Source organism: Rhopalosiphum padi, chromosome 2, assembly GCF_020882245.1.
Source record: "Rhopalosiphum padi isolate XX-2018 chromosome 2, ASM2088224v1, whole genome shotgun sequence".
In the NCBI taxonomy this organism is placed as follows: domain Eukaryota; kingdom Metazoa; phylum Arthropoda; class Insecta; order Hemiptera; family Aphididae; genus Rhopalosiphum; species Rhopalosiphum padi.
The window spans coordinates 53780494-53805992 of NC_083598.1; the positions used below are offsets into that span (position 1 = coordinate 53780494).

At 27.4% G+C, this 25499-nt stretch overlaps 2 protein-coding genes across 7 annotated transcripts in view; both read left to right on the forward strand.

The window, feature by feature from the left end:
- The first annotated feature begins 86 nt into the window (after positions 1–86).
- LOC132920965 (uncharacterized) lies at positions 87–4188 on the forward strand. 3 transcript variants are annotated; one of them, XM_060983727.1, is made up of 3 exons: positions 87–261; positions 1580–1800; positions 3900–4188. In XM_060983727.1, coding segments are annotated over exons 1-3 (351 nt in total). In that variant the 5' UTR covers positions 87–260; the 3' UTR covers positions 4029–4188. The 3 variants fall into 3 exon arrangements, with proteins under 3 accessions (XP_060839710.1, XP_060839709.1, XP_060839711.1); XM_060983726.1 differs by lacking the exon at positions 87–261 and adding an exon at positions 1094–1415; XM_060983728.1 differs by lacking the exon at positions 87–261 and adding an exon at positions 1097–1240.
- Positions 4189–11039: 6851 nt separating this feature from the next.
- The window catches only part of LOC132922664 (protein sickie), an 80419-nt gene continuing 65959 nt past the window's right edge, over positions 11040–25499 (forward strand). For all 4 annotated transcript variants that reach the window (XM_060986294.1, XM_060986295.1, XM_060986296.1 and 1 more), the window contains exon 1: positions 11040–11273. The gene's annotated coding sequence lies outside the window, so the exon portion shown is untranslated. The remainder of the gene's footprint in view (positions 11274–25499) is intronic.

Sequence of the window (25499 nt, forward strand, 5' to 3'; positions counted from 1 at the left end):
TAAAATGTGCCAAGTGCCCAAGTGGCAATAGCTATTTAAGATTTGGGGATTTCGGTCATAAACGATAATAGCAGTGCTCTCTATCGGCACCTTTTTTCAATTTTTTCAATGCGTGCACCCACTCCGTACACGATTGACGCACACTTTCGTAACCAGATGTACCTGTCGTATACTATTTGAGATTAAAAATAAAAATACTTTGAAGATGTTTGTTCAACTACGCGCACGACAAACAGAAAACAATTATTAAAGAAAATAGAAGTAGGTAATATATTTATATACGTAAATATAATATTTTTTTAATTTCAGCTCTTCTTTAAATCTTAGAACAATAACACAGTTTTTTTCAATCACAATTCACAGATTAGTAAATTTAAAATTGTACATAATATAATTGATTATTTATAATTATAATAATGATAATAATCCTTTTATGTATAAAAGAACGTGCCTTTTTTAAGTTCCAATTTTGTGGCGACGCTATTTAACATTTTTTTTCACTGAGTTCTTTCCACGATTAAAGATATCTTTTTTAATCGTGGTTCTTTCAAATATTTTTGTCTGAGGGATGGGTGAGGGGGAATTATATTTAAAGGTTACGGTTACAAATTTTAATTATAATTATAGAATCATTTTTAATAATAATATGTGTGTATAAGTCATTAGAATAATTTTTTACAGTTATTATTATTAATACATTTTTTTTATATAATATATAATTCAGCTACTAGGTACTATTTAGCACTTTATTAAACTAAGTAAAATACATTTTTTTCTTCTTTAAAACACAACAATGTGCGTTGATTTAAGAATGTCATTTAGAGAAAGGAAAAACTACACACGTATTACGTAGGTGAAGCCGGGTAATTCAGCTATATATTATATTCTATATTTCGATGTATACCATAGAGTAATTAGGTATACTCAATATATAATCATCATATTATTATTATTTATTAAGCGAGTTTCTTTCTAACCATTTATACCATGATATATATTTTTAACCGTGGTAGATGCTAAGATATTTTAGTAATGTCCCTGTCAAAATCTATATTAATATTTATAATTATAATATATGTACATTATTTATTAATTTTATTATTTTGCCAAGTCATTTACGTCTCGTTTATAGTGTTTACTGTTTAGTGTTTATATACCTCAAGCCCTCAACTACCCACGTTAACATAAATTCTAACATTTCAGTTTTATTGCGCTATATGGTAATTCATACATTTTCAAAGTCAAGTATAAAAATACGTATTGTATAATATCAAAATAAATTAGTTTATCCAATATCGGTACTGTATACTAATACTGTATAATTGAAAATTAAAAGTTTAAAATTATGTTTCGTAAATTGATCTTGGCGCAATCGAAATTATATAGACAACCTAACATGGTACAGAATTCTAATGGTAAGAAATAAATCTTTCAGCTTTGGATAAATAAAAAATGAAAAATGTAATTCTGTGTGAATAATTTGTCATCTTGGTATATTTCTATGTAGACAGATATCAAAAGGTAGTGATCACTTTACTAATATATTATAATTTACAATATTTTTTTTACATTTACATAGTGCTTCATTTACATGGCAAAAAGGACATAAAACAAGATGAACCCAAACAGAAACAACCAGTCTATGAATGTTTTTGTCCTCCAATACATTACAAAATACTGACTATGGATGATATGCAATTGCCATATGGTAATTGGAAAGAACAAAATGCAAAAAGAAACAAATCTTACAATAAAATTTTCTTGTTTGGTTTAGTTTCATTGATTGGTTCTATAATAGTTGTAAGTCAAACTTAAATATTTTAGACAATTTCTTCTTGTATAAGTGATAGGATAAAAACCTAAAACTGTAGTTTACATGATATTGCAGTATTTTAAAATTGTTATTTATCGATACCATAAAATATTAAAATAGTACCTAATAAGACATATAGTATAAACTTCAGTCTACAAGGCAGTACAACTAGTACAAGCTAATGTAGTACCTACCAACTATTTAGTATATAATATGATAAATATATATTTATAACTAATATATAACGCTTTAATTATCATAAAGTGGATTGAATATGGTGAAACCCTGCAAAATGAACACTATACATTGTATTATAGCACTAAATATTAAAACTTACTGCCCTATCGCCTATGTGAAAATTTTCAGACTGGAGCCTTTACCTAATAATAAAAATGAAAAACAGTCACACCTTATTATATCTTTAAAAAATATTATTTCCTTACATGTCATAGTTAATATGATTAATTTTAATTAGTTAAATTTTTTTTTTTTTATAAAATCAAACATAAAAATTAACTCTTCTTGTTTTTATGGCAGCAGTCATTAATGATTTTGTTTGTATCCAATTCATTATTATTAGATAGTAATACAAAAATTCTGTAGATAGATAGATATTAGTTTTTTTATGTCTTATTATCGTCAGACACATAATATTATCACGAGTCATGACTTATACACTACACAGTACACACATCAACATAATTATGTATAATAATAAAAGAAGTTTTAAATTTTCAAATATTGTGTATACTCTATACCTGCATTTCAGCACCTATTCTGTATTACAATACACTTAACTGCTTTCTCACATAGATACTCGTAATTTGAATTATTCTCTAAATTCAAAAAAGTAAAAACATAATTATTGAAGTATTATATTAAAATAAATATTATAATATGTGTATATTATAGATTATAGTATAGGAATATCGTACCTACATAAGATTTTTAATCTAGGGACCCCTGTGAATTGCACACCCAACACTCTCGATAATTGCACCACTGCTTACAGTCATAAATTAAAAATTCTAATCTGTTGAGACCTAGAAATTCTAACTGCAGTTCTATCTATATATAATTAAAAGTTATCAATAAAATGATCGTCACAACTACTATAAAAATTAAAAAATGAAGCCTACAAAAAAAAAATCTAGGTATATGTTTTTGTTGTTGAAGAATACACAAAAACCCAAAGGTTACAATTTCACTAATCTATTATCTATGTATATATTTTTATTTATTTCATCTCAATTATTTTCATAGATTGATTAAAATGATCTATCTTCATTCTTCTATAAGCATTGATTGTCTTGAAAGTAAAGCGTTAACTGTTTCATAATATATTAAAAATTAATATAAGAACAAATAAAATAAAATTAGATCTGAATTACTCATTAATAGATCCACACTAATAATCTAGAGACATAAATATCTATTTAATAACTGACATTTTGACATTAGAATATTTATAGATAGTTTTTTTTATATATACAATAACAGGCATAGAATTAAAATAAGTATGATCAAGGTAGTGCATACATCTTTGACCGAATGATTTTTTTAAATTAATTACTTCAGTATCATAAGCTATGATTTCTCTTTTATTTACCATTTCATTTAAATTATTAAATTTATCCAGTTTTTTAAATTATTTATTACCCATAAAATGGCCTATTATAATATGGACTTTAATCAAAAAATTTATTAGACATTTCAACATTCATTCAATGAGTACTATCCTAACAATGTTAGATTCTAAGCAAATTGTGAATACCATGTTTAATTTTATACTGGTAAAGGAAAAAAATAGATTTGTAAAGGGGGTTATACAAAGTACGTTTTAGCTATGTGAGGCTTGTTCAATTTTAATTTAATCGTGAAATGAATATAAAATTTATCCATTTTATTAAATTAATAATGTATATTTCAGGCATAATATTATGTGATACTACTAATATTTAAGAATAAACATTTACACTTATATTTTAATGTTGCATCATCAACATGTTAATAAATATTTAATTAGTATTTGAATAAAAGTAGATATCAAATTGTACAAGTAATCATATTTTAATTTTTTTTTCAGCTAAAAGAATCTATGTTTTTCAACGCATTTCCACCTCCTTATCCCTTTGCTAAAGTCAGAGAAAATATATTTGAATGCGCTGATGATGATGATGAAGACTGTGAATTTGAATGTGAATGTGAATGTTAAGATGAAAATGTTAGTAACCAATATGTGTTTTAATTGTTATCTAAAAGTTAATATTATTTCATAAAAAAATAATCATTATTATATAAAGAATTTTATTTTGTTAAACATACTACCTACATAAATATTAACATTAAAAACCTAAATAAACCTATACTAACTTTGTATTTTGTTTTTATTTAAATTTCAAACATTTTTATATAACATGAAACTATTAATTCCTAAATTTACAATGTTTCCCTAATTATTAGGGTCTAATGCAATAAAATTAAGGTTAGATTTCTCTAAAATTTGATATTGGAAAATGGATGTTACACATGGCACATAATGTTAGATAAAATTTTCTGTTTAAAAAGTTGTTCACTAAAAAAAAAAGTAGTTAATATTATTGTAAAATTACTTGGTAATAATACTTTTAGAATAACTTAGAATATTCTTTAGAATTTAAGATGAATAAATTGATCGAGGTAAAGAACAAATATTAAATGTAAAACCTGTGTATACAATATATACATATTATTACACATTTATTTCTAAAAGAGTCATCAAAAAAATATTTCATAAATATTAAATGGTATATCTGTGTTATAATTTTAAATAATTGAATGTTAGTATTACATATACCTATTATCTAAAACATTGGGAAGATCACTCCCCTTTATTTGTGCGTGTATTCATATACGTGATACATACTTTTTAGTACCTATTCACAAATTATAATTTATGATAGATTATGGTATCATTGGTATCCACCGTCTAATGAAGTATATTATAATAAATATTTTATTTTCGAGAGTCGTAATTCATATATCTACTCATTTCGATTATTGTATTTGTATTTTACACAAATAATAATTAATAAATATTATATATATATAATATATATTATGTAGGCGCATCGCGTATAACCAATATACATAAATAGCTAGCCGCTAGGTAGGTTTACATAATATTATAAGTTATTATGAACAAAAAAAAATAGAATTTTAATAGAATTTAAAAAAATTTATAATATTAATTATTTAAACTACGCAATAAAAGATTCCATTACGGCACATAACTTTAATTGGTTTGCTAAATCCAAAGGGTGTTGCTAGCAAGACAAATAAATTACGAGAAATCCAACGGTTGCTATAAAGCACACGAAAGACATTTAGACATATTTGAAACAGCTTGGTGCCCGATCAAAGAAAATTAGCATAAATATAGGAGTACTAATGATTGTGTAATGGACTTGTTTGAAAATTTGAAACAACTTTTGGCACGCGTTCACAGGAGAACCGGATGAACTTCGGGCAAATTTATCGACTATCAGTTGAAACGCTTATGTATTCGATTCCGTATGTAGCACCAGCAAGGGAATTGCGGGTTTGCAGACGTATAACTCAAAAGATAGCGAAATGAATCGGTGAAGGGCAGTCGGACCAGGACGCATTGGCTACATCGACTATACAGCACTGGTACCGGCGCGCTGTATCTATTACAACGTACAGTCGAACACAATTTAGCAGGTGGGGCATCGATGTAGCGGGTTCTTTTGGAACTGTTGTACTGCTTGGTGCTTTCGCGCTTTTTGTGTTTTACGGTTTCATCGTCATTTCCGCCAGCTACTTCGCGATTCGATGAATCAAATGCCTCGATTTCCTGGTTCGGTACCCACTAGCTTAGACACGTGCAGCTCGACCTACAGCCGAACTTCTCGTCACGTCTACCTGGTCGGTCGCTTGCGCATCCACAGAATGAACAAGTGCTCGTCGTCGTCGTACACGAGCAGCCCTGTAGGCTGTGACCTGGTCCAGCGCCGGCTTCACGGACGTGGGCAGCATTTCCATCACATACTTACAGTCGTTTAGCGACAGTCGATCTTCTGACTCGTCCACTTGTTGATTGTCATCGTCATACTCTTCTTGTTCTAGATCCCAATCGTGATCATGGTCTAAGTCTTGGTCTTGAGTCTGATCCAGATCATGATTCCAGTCTTGTTTCTGCTATTGTGATTGTGGATGCTGATGCTGATGCATGTCATAGTTATCGGCGTAGAGCATTTCTTCCGACTCTGTCGATGACACCGCCGTCTGAATTACGTTCGGTTGTACGCTGTAGTCACCGCACCGCCGTCACAACCCAGCAACAAAAACGTGGCGTTGTTGCTGCTCTAGCCCACGTTGGTTGGTATTATCAGCGTGGCGACACAGTCAGTCTAACAGTCTGCCGAAGGTCCTCTTGGTGCAATAGATCCGCAAAACCTTCATAACGATCGCGTACGAATTAGATAATATTTAACCAATTGAACTAATTTTGATTATATATCGATGTACTATACATAAAAAAGTCGTAAGACATTTTATTAAATAATGTCATTATTAGTGGTTAAAGATTACACCCCTATACATATTATACTGTATGGGTAGATGATTACCTTAGGTATGAGGCGGAGTGTCAGAACAATATAAACTTAATATTTTTAAACCAAATTTACCCCACCCTTTTAAAAGAAATTTTCTGGCCAATCTCGGAGAAACACATCATACATTGTATAACCCAATGTCTTTTCTCCTAAAATTGTTTTGTGGTTATAATTATTCTAATTCTATCCTAATATATTAATATAGTTGTCTTTATCTTATAAAATTATAACATTTATAACAATATTATAAATTCCATTATTTTTGTTAGGCATCACTCTATTTAGTCTGTTTTTCGCTAAATGGACATGTACTGATATTATATATACGAAGTCTACGTATTACACGACCATTATTTCTCCCATGTTTGTCCAGATGCCTATATACCTGTTTATAATACACAGTGTATTTATACCATGCTAATATTATATACTTTTAGCTAAGATAACTTTTAATTAAACCCCGATAATTAATATAATAACAAACACTAAGTATAATATATAGATTATAATTTATGGAAATAAGCTAAACTAAGGAAGCTACTCCGTCTAACATTTACGTATACATTTCCCTCTACAAAATTAAACTTGCATAATATTAAATAATATTATTAAAAATATTTTATACGAATACCAATAGGTAAATAAAAATTTAAATTCACTTGACATTTTTGTTTTATCCGTTATACCTACCTACAATAATTACAACATATTATATACCTATACTGGATCCAATTGATTGATATTAATATATAATATAATATAGTGTATAACCATTAATCACGATGTGGTTATAACATAGTATAATAATATTTTCCAATAAACTATTGTATTGCGTTGTTAAAATTATGAAGTGGTAACTATACCTCCAACTCAACATTTTAGGGCAAGTTGTAGCACTCACTCAATATATTATATACCTAGTGGCTAGCAGCGATGTACGGCCGACTTATTAGTTACCTACCTATTTTCGAGGTTATATTTTCCTTGTGGTATACATCTAATTATTATTATTATCGTTGATTCCCCATACTATGATTATGCTAGAAGGACGATGGTCGAGGACCAAGGTTCCTATAACTTAATAATTTTTATTTTCTAGAACTCTTTACTCAACTGTTTTTTCTTTCCAATTAAAGAAAGTATGAAAATATTAATTTTAGGAAGGATAAAGACCGTCACGAGTAAACTTTAATATAACCGAAAAAGTAAGAAGTTTCGAATTAAAATGTTTTGTACATATTATTGTTATTATTATTATTATTACCTACTATAAAAGGGGTTTTCCGTTAATAACGTTAATGGAAAAGAAGCGTATAAAAATGTAAATAAACGATAGTACTGTGGGCGTTTTTATTTTTCTGTTTTAATTTCTTTTGAAGTAGGTACCTATCAACAGAAAGAAGTAAGAACTGTCAGTAATAGAACTATAACATTGTGATGATATTCGTAGACATTACATTATGTTTGTATTATAACAATAGAATTTTACTTAATTTATAATCTAATATTCTTATCTCAGAAAGTTAGAACACTTGTGCCTTTAAGGCTATAATTAAAATTAAAACTTTAACTATATACCATAATAACGTAATTAAAATAAATTGTCTAACAACTATAATTCTAAAGTATAATAACGTTTGTATAGAACGCGGGCGTTTGTAAACAAACATCATCATTTTCTACTGTTATACAAAAAATATATATATATATCAACTCATCATAGGCGTAAATTGGGGAGGGGGGACTTAGGCGGCTTAGCCCCCTACATTTTTTTAAGTTCTTCAAGAAATTTAATTTATTTATTAGAACAAATTATAAAATGTAAAACATAATTCCTAATCAGGATAGCCGATAGGTAGGTATGTGTTATGTGAACATTTAAGCTTTATGTATGAATTTTGTATCGTACATTTGTAATAAAATTAAAATGATTGAGTTATACGTTAATAAATTTTATAACGACAACGATAAAAAGTTATATATTATACGCCGTTAAATAAATAATTTTGAAGTTTTTATATACATATATTGTATAATAAATGTTACAATAAAATTTTTAAATGTATATGTAGTGACTAGGGGGTGCGGGGGCAAAGCCTTCCACGGGCCTGTTCTATGTTTATATTTTTAGTCCCCTCCCCTTCTAACAAGGTAAATTTACGCCTATGCAACTCGTACACTAATACTACCTTAGAATTTAGAGTATATACAGTGGTATATGATCTAGGAATACTACCTTTGTACCAAAATCAATTCAGCGGTTTTGATTTGGGTAACCAGGTTAGGTAACATGGAAATCAACTCGTAGCCAAGGATCGCAATATCGATTTTGGCGGCAACTTTCCGGATACATACGTCGGCGGAATATATAATATTATGTGCCATGAAACTCTAAAATTCCACTCTGTTATGAACAAAATTTTCCAGAGGTCAGTCTTAAGTAAACGACCGTCCGTCGCTCTACGTGTAATCCTCGTCCTTGGCGATCCGGTGCTGAATCGAATCTCGTTTTCACGTCACCGTCCGCGAGTGCGTATTATTTTCCAACATGACGTGTAATTGTATAAAGGTGTGCAGTGCGACGACGATATTCCAGCGAAATAATAATAGTCTTATATTGAGTATGTTCTCTAGCCTTGTCATAGTCATCATGGTCATCGTCCGTAACGAAACGGTCCGCCGAAACGCATCACTCGTTTTCCGAGGATTATGGTACGCGCCGAGGTAAGTGTTAGGTCGCTGCGATCCACACCATCAGCAATTTATCTATACATTACATATTTTATTATATTAAAACATTCTACAAAACGATCCATGAGCTAAAGATTAAATCTTAACTCATATTTTACGGTGTAATGCGTGTAGGTATTTAAGTTTGAATATAACTTAAATAGAATTTAATAAGATTTATTAATAGAATTCCCTTAATAGCATAATGCGTATATACCGATAATTATTTTGTTAAACATATTCAGGGGCCAAATAGAGCTGAATAATAGCCATAGGAATAATCATATTTGTTTCTCAGCCCTAAACAAGTTATAATCCAAAAAATGTTTCACTACAAAGCTTACGGTACCATCGTGATATATTATATAGCTGGTAAATAATTTTCATGAAAATGATAACAAATATTCGTTGATTTAGAAGAAACTAGAGTTCCTCTATTATTACCAATACGAACGCCATTATTCACATAATTAAATAACATATTAATAAAAACCTATTTTATTAAAAATTTTTATTCAGTTTTCGTCTGAATTAAATAGATTGTACTTAACAATTACACAAAATGAGTTCATGAATAAAAATTTTGAGCAAATATATTTCTAATAATTTTATTATTTTTCATTTTATTGAAATTTTTACTTTTTTTCTACAAATCATATTAACTATACAATTATATATAGTTGTATGCAATTAATGTACAGCTGTTTTAAAATATAGTTATATTTACTAACCTTTTTTTGTTACATTTTGGATTAGGAAGTATTGTGTAAATCATTGAACATTAAAAAAACATATGATAATTATTTTACAGTACATTTTACACTCATTCTCGAGCATTATAAAATATATAATTCTATAATATGTATTATTAGATTATGTATTAATTCCGGATATTATGAATTATAGAAAATTACATAAAAAGTAAATATTTTATAAAACTACTGTCTATTGTAAATTGTATTGTTAAGTAGGTATTTGATTGACACAATAAATGTTTTTGTTTAGTCATTTAATAAGTTTTTGTTTGATATATTTGTTTTATTAATAAACGTTAGTAATAAAACGTAAAATTAGTTCATGACGTATAGAAACTGTAACGATGTGCTATAAGTTGTTTTTATAACCTATGTAAGAACAACTTTTGAATAGCTTTATATTGAATTTTTAAACCATTTGACCAGGGAAGATGTTATCGACACATTGAAAATAATTCAAAAGAATAAATAATTTCAAATATCTATAAATAACCCCAAGACAGCCAAAATAAAAAAATTGATTTTATTAAAAACGAGTTTTTAGTAATATAATAGGTTGTATATTTTGTTAGTTTATCTTCGAATTTATTTTCTAATTTTCTCAATACAATATGTATGTGTCATATGGTTGTAACTTGTAGGTGAGTGTCAGTACAAACTACAAAATGTAAACGACAACTTAACACTATAAAGTTGTACGCCGCGATGTTGGTCCGATTATTGTCACGATTTGCGACTATCGTGATATTTATCACAAATCGTATTACTATATAACTATGGTAAGTCCTAACAATAACGAGGTTTTGAGTATTAAAATCCGATCAATCGTATTATCAGTTGTTATATGAGCGCAATGACATACCGAGCCTTAATTATATCGTTATTATTTATTATTAATGAATGTATGCGCACCATGATTTCGTGTTATATATATATTATTATTATTATAAAGTCTAAAAAGAGAGGAATATTATTATAATTTTGACGTTGTCAATGGTGTGTGTGTGTGTGTGTGTGTGTGTGTGTGTGTGTAGTGTACGCGCGCCGCTCGGCATCGGCGACGGTGCTCGGGGGTGGGCGAAATGTCGACGTGACGCGCCGATCGAGACGTGAATGCCTATAGTACGGTGCAGTCCCGTGCGCGCCGGCTCCTTTGCCGCGTCTCTACCGGTGTCCAACTCGTCCGCGCAGTGAATGTGCCGTATATTACCGCTATAAACCGAAGTTCAGTCGCCGCCACCGCTGTATACGGACGATATCCGACACATTTTGTACTTACGATAATGTAGTATACCTTATATTACAGTTTACGTACTCATATTATTGGCATGTGCTAGAATTTGGACACGGATCGAGGTAAAGAAAATAATATACTATATATATATATATATATAAACTTATATAGATATATTTAACATTTTAACGTAGTTAACGAGGACTCGAGAAGTTTACCAAGTTAAAACCGATTTATTACATTTATAGGTATCTATATCTTTTAATGAGCTTAGTGAGCATACACAATAAATACATTCGTATAACTGCAGTTAAAACATGACGGTGGCTTGTATATTATACTACTGTCTGTTAGGTACAGCATTTTAAACAACCAAATATATTATAATATACATACATCATTTTATATTTATATTACAAGAACGTGTTTTTTCTTGAAATTTGGGTACCTAGCAATAATTTAGTTCGAAAATTATCTGTATGAAAACGATTTAAATATCTTAATAATGCGTATAGTGTAGGTATAGTGTACACCTATATCTACCGTAATACAGAACTTTTTTTTAATTAATCTATTTTATCTAAATGACATGTAGATTGTAGGTAGGTACCTTTATAAATTTAGAGTTTTTACAAAATCTAAAGTATATACAAAATTTCAAATGTTTGTTGCACAGTGCTTTAATTTAGTACATTTAATGAATTAAATTAATTAATGAATTATTACTTAATTATTCATAAATGATTTTAAAACTTTATATCGTTAAAAAAATTGTTAAAAACATACATTTTAGTAAGTTATTAAATGTCGAGAAAACAATACTAAATGTACATGTAATATTAAGTTATTGTATATTAATATTATATGCTTATATAACTAATAGTATTCAATTTAATTACGACTAGATAATATACTAATCATTTTAAAATATATAAATTTGTAAATATAAAACCAAATAACCATCCATAACATTACAGTGTATGATCTAAACATTCTAAACTGAGTATCCTATATACAATATATTGTAGACATGTTATAACAATATACTTAATGAAATAAAAATATAATTTATAATCTGGGTTTTTAAATTTACTTATTATTATATTATTATTATTATTATTATTATGATTAAATAACAAAGTAATTTTATTTAAAATTTGTAGTAGATAATGCATTTTTTTTTATTTTTTGTTTTTTTTTTTGTAAATATAGTATCATTAGTATCAAGTAGTTTTAGTTTTAACTTATAATTAATATTATTTCTTTATTTGATTATGCTATAACGGTAAAAATAATTATAACTATTAGTATCAATGACCAAATTTCAATACAATATTGCTTAACAAATATAAGTTAATAGTTTATTATAACAAAATAAAATTTTTAAAGTATTGATTTTCTTTACATAATTTCAAATGCATGGTTTTGAATGGAAAATATTATTATTATTGAGTTTTTTGATTTAAAATAATATTACTGAAACCCGTATACCCACATTTATGTAAGAAAATCAGTAATTTTTTTAGTCAATCTTTTCAAATTTACAATTTTTAGTGAGGAACGAAATAACTATTGATTCTATTTCCTGTAGATATTCAAATAAACATCCCCCGTTTTTGTTTGTATAGTTAGATATTCAAATACCATATCATAACTTTTTAACATGGAGGTGCTAAGAGGACTTCCTATTTCAACAACAGGGGTGACGATAATTACAAGGGTGTCTGTGAAGTATAATAATATTCGTTTTGGTTGCACTATTTCGGGTTCTCACTCCCTCTTTCACTTTTTTGTTGTTTATATTATGGATATTAAAACGTCCACACCCGCCGATGACACACTCGATAATATGTTTTCTCCATTGTTTCACGCCTACAAATTCATAAATCCTTAAGGCCTAAATAGCACTATATGATGAAACTTCCTTGATAATTTACATAAATCAATATGATTAACATTTTTTGTATTACTGATTGATCATATTAAAGATGTTGATTTTAACTTTAGTTGTAATTTGTTATCAATTAACTAACATGTCTAACAAATTTGTGATTATGATATATTTATACATAATGTTCGTAAGTTAGTACGTATAGGAACTAATAAGTCCAAAAATCAATACATTACAATAAAAATATGGTGATTTTAAATTCTAGTACAATGATATTCATTTAAAGATAATATACTAAGCCTTGATTTTAATTTTTTAGAAACATTAAAGTAGAATTGTCTACAGTGGGTGACAAGTTTTAATTATCTCTTTATGGACGGTCTTGCAATTTACTCGCATACGTTCCACGTCAGTCTATATTAAGCACGCCACGCTGAACACTCAATGCTCGAACCCTTTATAGCTAAATCCAGTCTCCAGATTTATCATTAAGATTGATATATCCACCCTTTGAAAATAAAACCTAGTAAAAACTTATACTTATTTATATTTCATATACATTTTACTCAACACTGATTGCATATTAACAACATAATAATCGATAATAATCATATATTTATGTGTATGATGCATTAAATATAATATTACTTATACAGAAAAAATAGGAAATAATTTAAAAACATAAGAACTTTTTTCAATTATAAATATTGTCAATCATTTTTCATTATATCTATTGTTATTGAACACGTCATAGAATTTTACAAAATAACTACCAAATTAAATAGCTAAACATTTTGAACAAACGTAAAATATCCGAAATTCACAACTATCTTTATTAATTACCTACATATTTCTAATTTATTCTGAATTATAATAATACATAGGTACTATAATATTTAATATATTACCTACTGTACGTTTAACAACAATAATATGTATTAATTGAAAATTATGATAATGCGTGGTCACATAGTTGCATTATATTAATGTTTGTATAAATAACTGTAAAATAGATTATACTAAAAAAAAATTTTAAATTACTAAACAAAATTAATTTTTGATGTAATAAAAATTAAGTTTTAAAACATTTTATATTTTATTCTTAAAATATTATCAATTTAAATGGTAAATAAGTTATTTAAAAAAGCCCCGTGTGAAACAATATGCTCATCTGCTCGAATAATTTTAACCATCCCATGATTAGATAAGACTACGGATTTACAATTTATATTGGGTAAATAAATCTTGTGTTTGTGCCCAGTGTATAATGGTTTTTAAACGTTCACATAAAATGTCGAAGGGTGAGCAAGATATCATCACCTTGCCACTACGCTCATACACACGCGCTCACAAGACGCACGCATGTGTATATTATACTGTATAAATATATAATATATATAGAACAACAATAAGACTGAAAACGATAAGTGGAATTTTTGTTTAATTACTTATGAACCCCAACCAAACTTAACCAGTTGCTATTGTCTGCCAGTAAGAACGAAAGAAAAATATTTATTTCATCGGTTTGTTAAAAACACTTTGAGAATACAAAGACATACATTTAGACCAATAAAATTTTCTTTACATATTTAAAAGAAATAGTTTATATGTTATATTTATGTTTGAATTTGGTACATGTTTTCGATACACCTGTCAGACATACGAGTAAAGTATTATAAAAACGCTCATGTTATGTACGTGTATATATTCTGTGCAATGAAATTTCCCGTCGGCCGGCAAACTTTTTTTTCTATAGTATATTTATTTTTAGTGCATACAGGGGCCAGTAACCCTTTAAAGCGCCCGTCTCTGGCATCTTCCATCTCAAATTAAACGCATACATATTATTATACATATTCCCCTGGGATCCAGGAAAATTTCATCTAACACATTCATTACTGACTATCACTTAAGAGTGTGTATATAAATTTACTTTATCTTTATAATCTTTCGCATTTGTTTACTCATTAGTAATTATATATAACATAATATAAAAAATATACAAAATATAATATATACAAAATTCAAAATATTATACACGTATAATATGTAACATTCGATGGTTATTTCCTATTGCATGGTTGTAACTTATAACGTTTACAGGTTACAACGGCTATAAATCTATAATTATACTTGAAACATACTTTATTCGAACAATTATAATATATTATAATTTCTAATAGGTACCTACTACAGTATACACATATGAATATATGATACTATTGATACTTACTTTAAATTTAATTTTATGTTATAATTATAAACACATATTTTTGATGTTTTGTAATATTTTTTGTTTTAAATAGAAAACAACACATTTTATTTTGTATTTTTTATACATTCTAATGTTTTAGTCGTTTTAGAAAATCTTATCAATAGACTATACATTAAGATATAGGTATTATCATACAAATTAAAAAGTACTTAATTAAATTCTATACATATTTAGGATTGTATTTATAACTAGGTAGTAACTAGTAGGTACCTACTTAATAGCAAATTATTTATTAATAATATATGGTATCTTGTTATTACATATTTTTTTCATTAATTATAGGTACATATTACACAATGCACATGTATGAAGCTTTAGAAAACTTATATTTTATTTAATATATTAAATATTCATTGTTTTATTTACAAGAATACAAGGTAATAATAAATATTATTACAGTGTATTTCACTTCAAGTATCCATTTATAATATCATTTACACAAATAACATTTTGAATAAGAGAATTTAATTTAATCCAATAAAAATATTTACCTGCGTATATCCATAGTATTAAATTTATATATGTAAGTGGTTGTAATTAGTTATTAATTTATTGTATGTGTTATCTATAACTTGTATTATCAAAATCGTAATAATTCATCTGTTGATAAGTTCAAACATACATTATTGGTTTTTTATTTAACCATATTAATTTTGTTTACTCTATTAAACATAAATTAACACTTATTTGATTTTACATTCAAAAGTATATTTGGATCATTAATTATTCATTAATTCGTTATTATTTATTATAAATAATTATTTGGATTTTACAAATTATAAGAATAATTACTTTTGAATTAAAAATATAAAATTTTTCTTTGTAATAAATAATAATATTATTATAAAAAATAATACACGTAATATATTCAAGGTCACGGGGCATGTTTATTATTTAGCTTATCAACTTTTAAAACCGAATATCAATAAAACGATCTTCTAATTAGTAATTAGAGTATCTAATAATAAATATTATTCACTTTAAATATTCACTATTCAGTATTTTTTTATTCAGTATCTATTCTCTATTTTCATTATTTTTTTAAATATATCAAATTAGACTTAATTATTAGTTTATTTAAATTAAGTAAGATACTAAGATCAATGTTACAACTTCTTATAATTTTGTTATTAAATATTTTAAGAGAAAGAAAATAGTATGAGTAGTATGACATAAATATGTTAACGAGAAAGATAAATAACACGACAAATGAGCACTATATAACACTAGGAAATAAAGTCTAAATGGATTATTAAATAGAAGTGTTATACTTGACAAATTTATTGTTTACAGTTAGTAGTAACAAATAACTATAACAGCGTTACTAGTGTAAAATATATATATTATAATCGGAGAGATGGATTGATACTGTCATGGGTTGTAAAGTATTCCTTACATTATTATTTATCAATATATTATAATATTAAGCGTACTCAAAATTATTATGTTCTATTCAAAACAAATACGTATTGGGAAACGCCATATCATAGAAATAGTATAATATATTCTATTATACTCATTTTCCTCACTTCCTCAGTAACTGAAGACATTAAAATTTAAATATTGCAGAAAAATACTTTTTGGAATTAAATATTGTTGATAAGCTAAAACTGTATAATTTTTGAGAATATGGATACCTAAATTGAAAAATGTTAACAAATTTAATTTGGAATATCAGACTTCAAAGTAGAAATTAAATTTGTAAAGTGAATATGTTTTTAGTATTTTTACGCGAAGATTTTTCAATCATAATAATATTATAGGCTTACTACACTTTTAATAAGGCATCGGCGGAATTTATAAAAATTATAAACCGGTCTAGACCGATAACTTCAAAATTTACATTAAATTTACGGTTTCATCGCATTTATTGAGATTTAATCACTTAGCCGATTACATATATTAAATATATGTACGTTCGTATGTATAAAATATAAATATACTGACATACCGCGCCTTGTTTACGTTAACTGTTAGAAAACCGAATTAAGATTAATGGACGATAATTAAGTGTTTTGTTATATCGTATGATAGATAGCCGACCTTATCTACCTATATAGTAATGTTGACAAAGACGTAAAATCTTGTGGAACGAATAAATACATTTTTCGCCGCTTCTAGACGAGTCGTGAACGGGAACGGAATATAAGATTAACCCTCTCCCCCTCCTACCGGCCTTCGTTTGAATTTACACACTTCCGATTACACTTCCGCCGGTGGCGACGTTGAGCTTTGTACACCGACACCGTATACCTAATATTATATATAAGCGCATATACTTATATGCTATACCATATACATATATATTTATATATAGGTACGCACATTATATAATTGTAGATGTCGTATATACCAGCGGAGCGCACATAATGTATATCCGGTTTTCTGGTGACCGTTGCAGCCGGTTAGTTATCTACAACTATATTTATATATATTATACATTATAATACTGCGCGGCGCCACGACGAACACGCAAATTGGCTTTGGCCCGCGACGCGCGAGTGACACGACCCCCCCCCCCCCTTCACCCATTGACGCCGCGAGTGGTCGGGAAACGGCGGAATGACATATAATAATACACGAAATATATAGAATATCCTAAGTGCGGAGCGGATGGGTGCGTGAGGGGGTGCGCTTGGAAAAAGGGCCCGCAATTAGGTTAACGTTCCGCGCATTTTACCCTCTTCCCGCGGGAGAAGCCCCGCGGCGGCGGAATCCGGTAGCCGGGAAAGCTTGTAGTAATATATTATGACTCATCTGCCGCCGTCCCGTTGCCAACGGTGACGAGATGAAAAACGCACGCGCCTTTTTTCCCGTCCGTCCGCGTCTTTTCCCGCGAACACCTATCGCGCCGCCGCCGCAGGCCTTGTGTGTGTCCGGAACACGTACGAAGAATGCGCCGCAGACGCGCGGGCCACGGCGCGCGTGTTCGGTCCGCGTGCATATACACGACACGCGGTGTATGGCGTTGGCGGCGGTCACCGCGTCCCCATACAGCACTCCCGCGTGACTCACAAGCGCGAACCTCGTGAATTTATTTTGACGACGTTCCCGTTTACATGTATGCAGTAATGCACGAGCAGGAAACGATCATTTCCGAAATCTGCAGCAGTGACGTATGCGCGTGTATTATATACACGTATTACGTTTAGAGCACACGTGTGCGGTGCCATCGGTCCACGTCATTGAATTCGACGGGGTGAAAATGTCTGATAGATATTACACAATAGTGGTAATAATAATATATGCATTTTAATATTATAATTTATAACTACATAATATGGAGTATGGACTATATATATATGGAGTTACATTTAACGTAAGAGTCTATAATTATTTCAGAAAACACAAACGTTTTCAAAACACATTTATTTTACATGATACGAAGTCATTGCAGAACAAATAACAATTATAATATGTTTGCTGTTTTAGTGACTTAAAATTATGTAAAAAAAAATATTTTAAAAACGTTAATAGTTTTTGAAATAATGTATATCTTCTGTTAAGTGGATCATCCAGTATACTTTTATGTATTATTGAGTATAACACGACTAAGCCCGGGAAAAAATTAACAAATAAAAAATATGGCACTGTATACATATATAAGTATCTTTTTTTAGTGTAGGTATCTCAGTTCACTTTTTTTTATGATGGATTGAATATAACGGATTTGATATACAACATATTTTCAAATGCGTAGTTAAAAACTATTGTCAACATTTTTTTTGGTATCTACTCTAAGAATATTTTGAAATTTTCGTTAAAAAATTGGTCGACTATAGTTTTTAAGTATATAAGATACCTACAATACATACATTACTTTATATATACATTATATACGCTATAAAAATCTCTTTGATTTCTTTAACCAATAGCGACCCTGTATAATATTAGCAAAAAAATATTTGATTTTTGTTGGTCACAACACTCATAACGAAATTCCAATGTGAGTCAACCAATATGGGTTATAAAACAAAATTATAAACGCTGCCCAAGTCACAGGAAAAATATGTGTAAATTTGGTGTCATTGGTACAATAGATTCCAAAATTAACAAATACTATAACAAATACGAGTACACTATCATTGTTAAATAATAATTTTTTTTCTTGTTAACCATCCTATTCATTGCATGGCATTGTTTCACTACTGCGTGAAATAAAATGGTAAAAAGTTTAATCCTTATAGTGTATATTTTGATATTTTTGAACGTTACGGAATTTTTTATGGTTAATATTAGCTGGTTGTTTTATTATAAACTTGACTAAATTAATCAATACCAAAATGTGTCGAAACCAATCACTTGTCGCAAAACAACCATATGTTTTTTTACATAATTTATACGGGTATTAAAAAAAATATATACACGCGGGATACAAACGTACACCCTCGCATCTAACAATATAATGACACCACTCCAGTGCACGTGTATTATGTATGTACATACCAAGTACTAACATAATATATTATAAACGTAGGTTATAGTTACTAAGCTTATATCGTATAATACCCGCGCGCTACCTATAATATAATATTATGTATACGTTATTATTACATTATATTCAATACAAACGTAAAAATGTATCATATTATTATTATATTTTATCTTTGATTTCCTAATGTTAAGGTTAAATCCAGAAAATTTGGCCGATTGTTGTCAAAATACATATTGGGTACAACGTATATTATATTATTATTATGATATGATATATAAATATATAATATTATATAATATTGTTATAAATTGTTCTCAAAAAATGTTGCCAGTTAAGTTAGGTTAGGTTATACAAAATTCTTACACGTATTTTTATTTTTTTATTTGATACTATAATTAATAATTTATATATAGATCATGTCTGACAATAATTCACCGGATTTAAAAAAATTATCTGTAAATAAAAAACTCGTAATATATATTGGTATTTGATAACCATTTAATTTAAACATCGCAAATTTTTACGACATTGTATATCTACTAAAATAATACCTATATTATATATCTAAATATGACTTGTATCAGAATAATTTAAATGGAGACAAAATTAGTTTTTTGTAAATTAATTATTTTAAATATTACTTTTATTAGCCTAAATGTGAAATGTCTAAATCGTAACTAAAAATATTTAGTAAAATGTATAAACATTGGATAGATAAATATAAATATGAAAAATATGTAAATATGTGTTATTTTAATATTAAATATATCAATATATGTGTAAAAAAATAACGATCTTAATAGGTGTTAATTACAATTATTTTATACAATTTAAACTAAGTATTCTGCGATGATTGCAATTGATTTTAAGACTTTAAAGTCTATAAACTCTTGTATATAAATAAAAAATTGTATTAAATTTGTTTTATATTTATGGAACACCACATTCCACGAAAACTTACAATTTTACATTTAAATAAGTTGATAAAATATTTGTGTTCAAAATTAAACTGAAAAAATGTTTATAAAAAAGTGTTGACAAGTGCGTTTTGAAAAAACTTGCAACACAAGTGTATAATATACAAACCCAAAGTTAAGAGTTTTTTTTAAAACTTTATACCTATACTTATCAACAAACACATTTTTTAAAATAAAAATATGTTTATATCATTGAATGTTTTTTAGAGATCATATGGTTATTTAATACTTTTTATCTAATAATTAAAATCAGAAATTAGAAGGTACAGTGTTATAAACTTATAAACAATCATTTTACTATCATAACTATTTAATATCAATTTGTTTGCTAATACAAAATATACTAATAAAAGTGATACAGAAAACAAAATAGCATTAAACGTTTAAATAAGTATATCCGATTTCTAAAGATGAAAGTATAAATTATATGAATAAAATAAAATTATTAAAATCTTGTTTCAAAATATTTATTCTGATTCTAAAAAACACTTTACTATTATTTTTATATTCATGACATTTTCGGCTGAGCTTATGAAACATTACAATGAACCTAAACACATCAACCCACGTACATTTTCACACCATAGATTTATTCAAATAATAAATTATATAAATCTTGACGTCATATTCGATATCCAAAACCGAATAACATCTACTATATTATAACTAGCTCTATTATGGACCACAAATAAGTAATAACGTGAGGAAAAGTGTAAAAACTAAATTATTAATGTAGATACTGAGTGGAACAATGATATATATTTCATTTTTATTTTTGAACTAGCTTCGGTAACAATAAGGTCATAACTCATATTTTTAATATGATTATTCTCTATTTACATTTTTACTTTGACAATAGTACTTTTAATACTTTACAATAGTGTAACAAATAACAATACAATTAAAATTATTTTTTATATATTTAACAATAATAATCTCAATACAAATACAATTCTGGAATAATACCTAGAATGAAATAGGTAGGTATTTTCATAGCAATATAAAGTTTTTTTAATTAATTTGATTTTCAAAAATTATAACTGATTAATTAATTATTATTCAGTCATAACTAAATGCATAATTACATAATATTTAATTTTACACAGGATATTTAGTACAATACTTATTAGCTTATATTACAATTTACAATATGTTAGACATCCTCAGCCTACTATTGTGCCTTTAGTATATATGACTTTATGAGTATCACCTTACTGTAGAGGAAATGATATCGAATTTATCAACACAATGTAGGGATACTTTTACAGGATATTGCATCTGCGGAATACGTCTTGCGTACATAAAGGAAACATGATAAATGCACCTAGGGTCAACAGGTTATGGCTTCCAGTATATCAAACTCAAAATACAATCCTTTAATCAAAATTAAGTTGAATTTATTTTATACTTGAAATGTAGATCAATAATAATCTAAATGTATAAATGAGGAATAAAATTATATAGATAGGTACCTCAATACCTTTATGTTTTAGTTTAGGTAAATTGTTGAATTGTTGGTATAAATTTAATCTTTTTGAGTTTATTTTCATTCTTAGAAAATATGGTATGTTTAATATTAATCATTTCCAATATATACAGTCTATTAGAAAATCGGAGCTATTACGGTATATACTCTATGAATTACTATATATCTATATTAACATATTATTATAAAATTTCTAATGATCATTTTTTTGTAAAAATAATAGTACCTATATAAAATGTAATAAAAAATTATTAATTATAATTAATTAAAATTTAAATACTTCTTAAAAAATCATCAAAATTATTTAATTTACTAATATGTAATATTCCTCCATCCGTGTTTCAATTTAATAACTACCTGAAAATTGTAATAATTATTAAGTAAAATAATATAGGTACTTTAAATATACATGGTTTTAATTAGTTACTTTTAGAAATTTTCAACATGTACCACAAATATTTTTAACAATTATCCATCACTGAGTGCGATCTCTATAAGGGTCAAGGTCAAAAAATATTGTAATATAATATTTGTATTAAATCAACCTTTATCAATTGTGTGGGTGGCCCTAACATTTAAAGGCAAAACAATCCGACGGACACAATTATATATTGACATATTATATCAATTAATGAATTAACTATTACTTTTCAGGTATAAGTGAATTTTACACATTTTGCATATAACGTAGTGGAAACCTATAAACCATTTAAATAATTGTCAACGTGATTCGTGGATTTGGTAAATCTTATAAATTATGTTTATCATTTTAATGAAAATATTTACAGTTTATGTTTATTAATAATTTCTAATGGTAGGTAACAGGTAACTTATATACGTGTTATATATTATATAGTCGAAACGGCAATTACAGCGGCCCATAGTGTAGTAATAAATATAATGGAAGTCGGAAGTATCAGATATGCCTTAGTCTCTAGCTATTTTGACAAATTGTTTAGGCTCTTGCAGCTCATTAAACTTTAATCTCCTGGAAAAGGGTGAAATGCCTACAGACCCAGTTTCGCAATCGACCCCCGTTTTATCGTTTTATGTCTATGATATGGTATATATATATAAGTCAAGAGAGAAAGACGGAGAGAAAAGGGGAAAAATGTAATATGGACACTTTACGATGGTATATACGCATAAAAGACACTCGGAAGACGTAGAAAAGATTGTTTTCGGTAGAAAATGGGAAACGAAGAAAACGTCAATACGGGCTCAGAATGAATACAGTAGGGGGGTTAATAAATTGGATTTCGAACAGAAGAGTTTTTAAAGTTTTATTCAACTAAACATATATATCTGTAAACATGTATATATAAAAAAACATTTAAATTGTCTTTTAATTTTAATTAAATGAAAGTCTCAAAGAACATTTATTCCTGTCAAAATGGATTAGTGCTAAGCAAATTAAAACCATGTAATTTTTATCCATAAATTATTATTCTTTCTTTACCTAACTTAATACTTGTTACATAAAGAATTACCTTGAACTGAATAGTTTTAATTACAGTTGTTAAGCTGTTAAATGATTTTTGATGATTTTATTTGTAACTTATAAAGGCAGGTTACAATTTGTAACCTCAACTATAAGCTTATAAGTTATAATAGGCATACTGGTTTGAACATAAAAATACCATGTACATATCAACTGACAACTGTTATAGTATAAAAATATTTTTAAACAATTCAGGCTTATGAAACAAAAAAGCTTATGGTTTAGGACGTTTAGGTGTATTATTGTAGCTGGTACCTTGAATTGAAATGTTGATTTAGCCTCTGGTCAGACATTAACCAACATATTTTATTAGATTAAATTATAAATGTATACTTAATGGCTAATGTGATTAGCTAGGTATGTAGTTTATCCGTTTCTTTGCGCTATAGCCTATAACAAAGTAATCGAATACATTTTATTTATTTATTTACTCGAGAGATTATAAATTTAGAAATTGGGTTTATCAGGTAAAAAAATAATATTCATGGTGAATAAAGGAAAATTCGAAGAAGTTTAACAATAATCTAGAAAATATATTATTATTATTGTAATATGTATAAATTTAGTTTCGATTCGACTCTCATTTTACTAGTAATTCTTGTAAAAACTTTCTTTAGATAGATTTTAAACATTAACAAACCCTTACATATTTTACTACCTAACATGATTTTTTTAAAGACTCTTAATCCACAGTGACAATAACTTTGAATTTTCTAATGGGACATAAATATACTCCTGGTATAACCTGGTGAGTTCACACATAATATAAATTTCAACATTTAGCTAGGTATAATTTTAGACGTTGCGAAAAGTAGAAAATAATATGTACCAAAAAATTAAACATAATTACATTATTTTGTCGTTATGTTGTGTATCGTGTATTATTTACTCGTTATGTATGACAGACCACTATAATAATATACACATATGTTGCTTCTCTCGCAGACCGTTATTATTACTTATTAATTATATACAGTTGTCCGGCTATTTTATTGCGACTATACAACATACCTTTTGGAACTCATATTAATATGTTATACATTTCTAAAATGATGAAATACTCTATAAATAAAACACTATTTAAATGATACAGCATTTGAAAAATAATATAATTTAAATTCCAATGCAGCGGTGGATTTCTCTGCAATAAAAAAAAAAGAACCATGTGATTATTGCCTTTTGTTTGTTTTATTCTATGTATCCATATCCATTTTAACATAAAGGTGTATGGCTCTTTAATAGAATTATTTTCTATAAATACTTAATCGCTAACCACTAATATTACTTATATCTATAATTAAAAAATGTATAATATTATGTATTTTATTACTCATATTATATTTTTAACCTGCAGGCGACGGACACTTATATTATAATAATATAATATTAATGATAATGAGTTTATTCAGTCGGGAATAACAATTTTTAAATAATATTTTTAATGAAAAGCCAGTATCGAAAGATATCGTTATTTATATCATGCATATTTTAAGTAAAATATTATTAGTGAAAATATTTTTCAGTGATTTATGAGTTATGACTTTAAAAACTTTTCTCAAACTTTTATAAACTTTTTATTCAATACTTGTACAACTTACATCATATATTTTTATCTTTCTAAATTGCTGATCAACAATATTAAAAATCTAAAGTAGCAAAAATAACTATTTTTTTAGACACCAAAAAATACATTAGGGAAATTAAATACATACATTTATGTTTCCAAGTTCCAACTATAAATCGTTATTTTATTCTAAATACTGTTTCAACCTGCAATAAAACC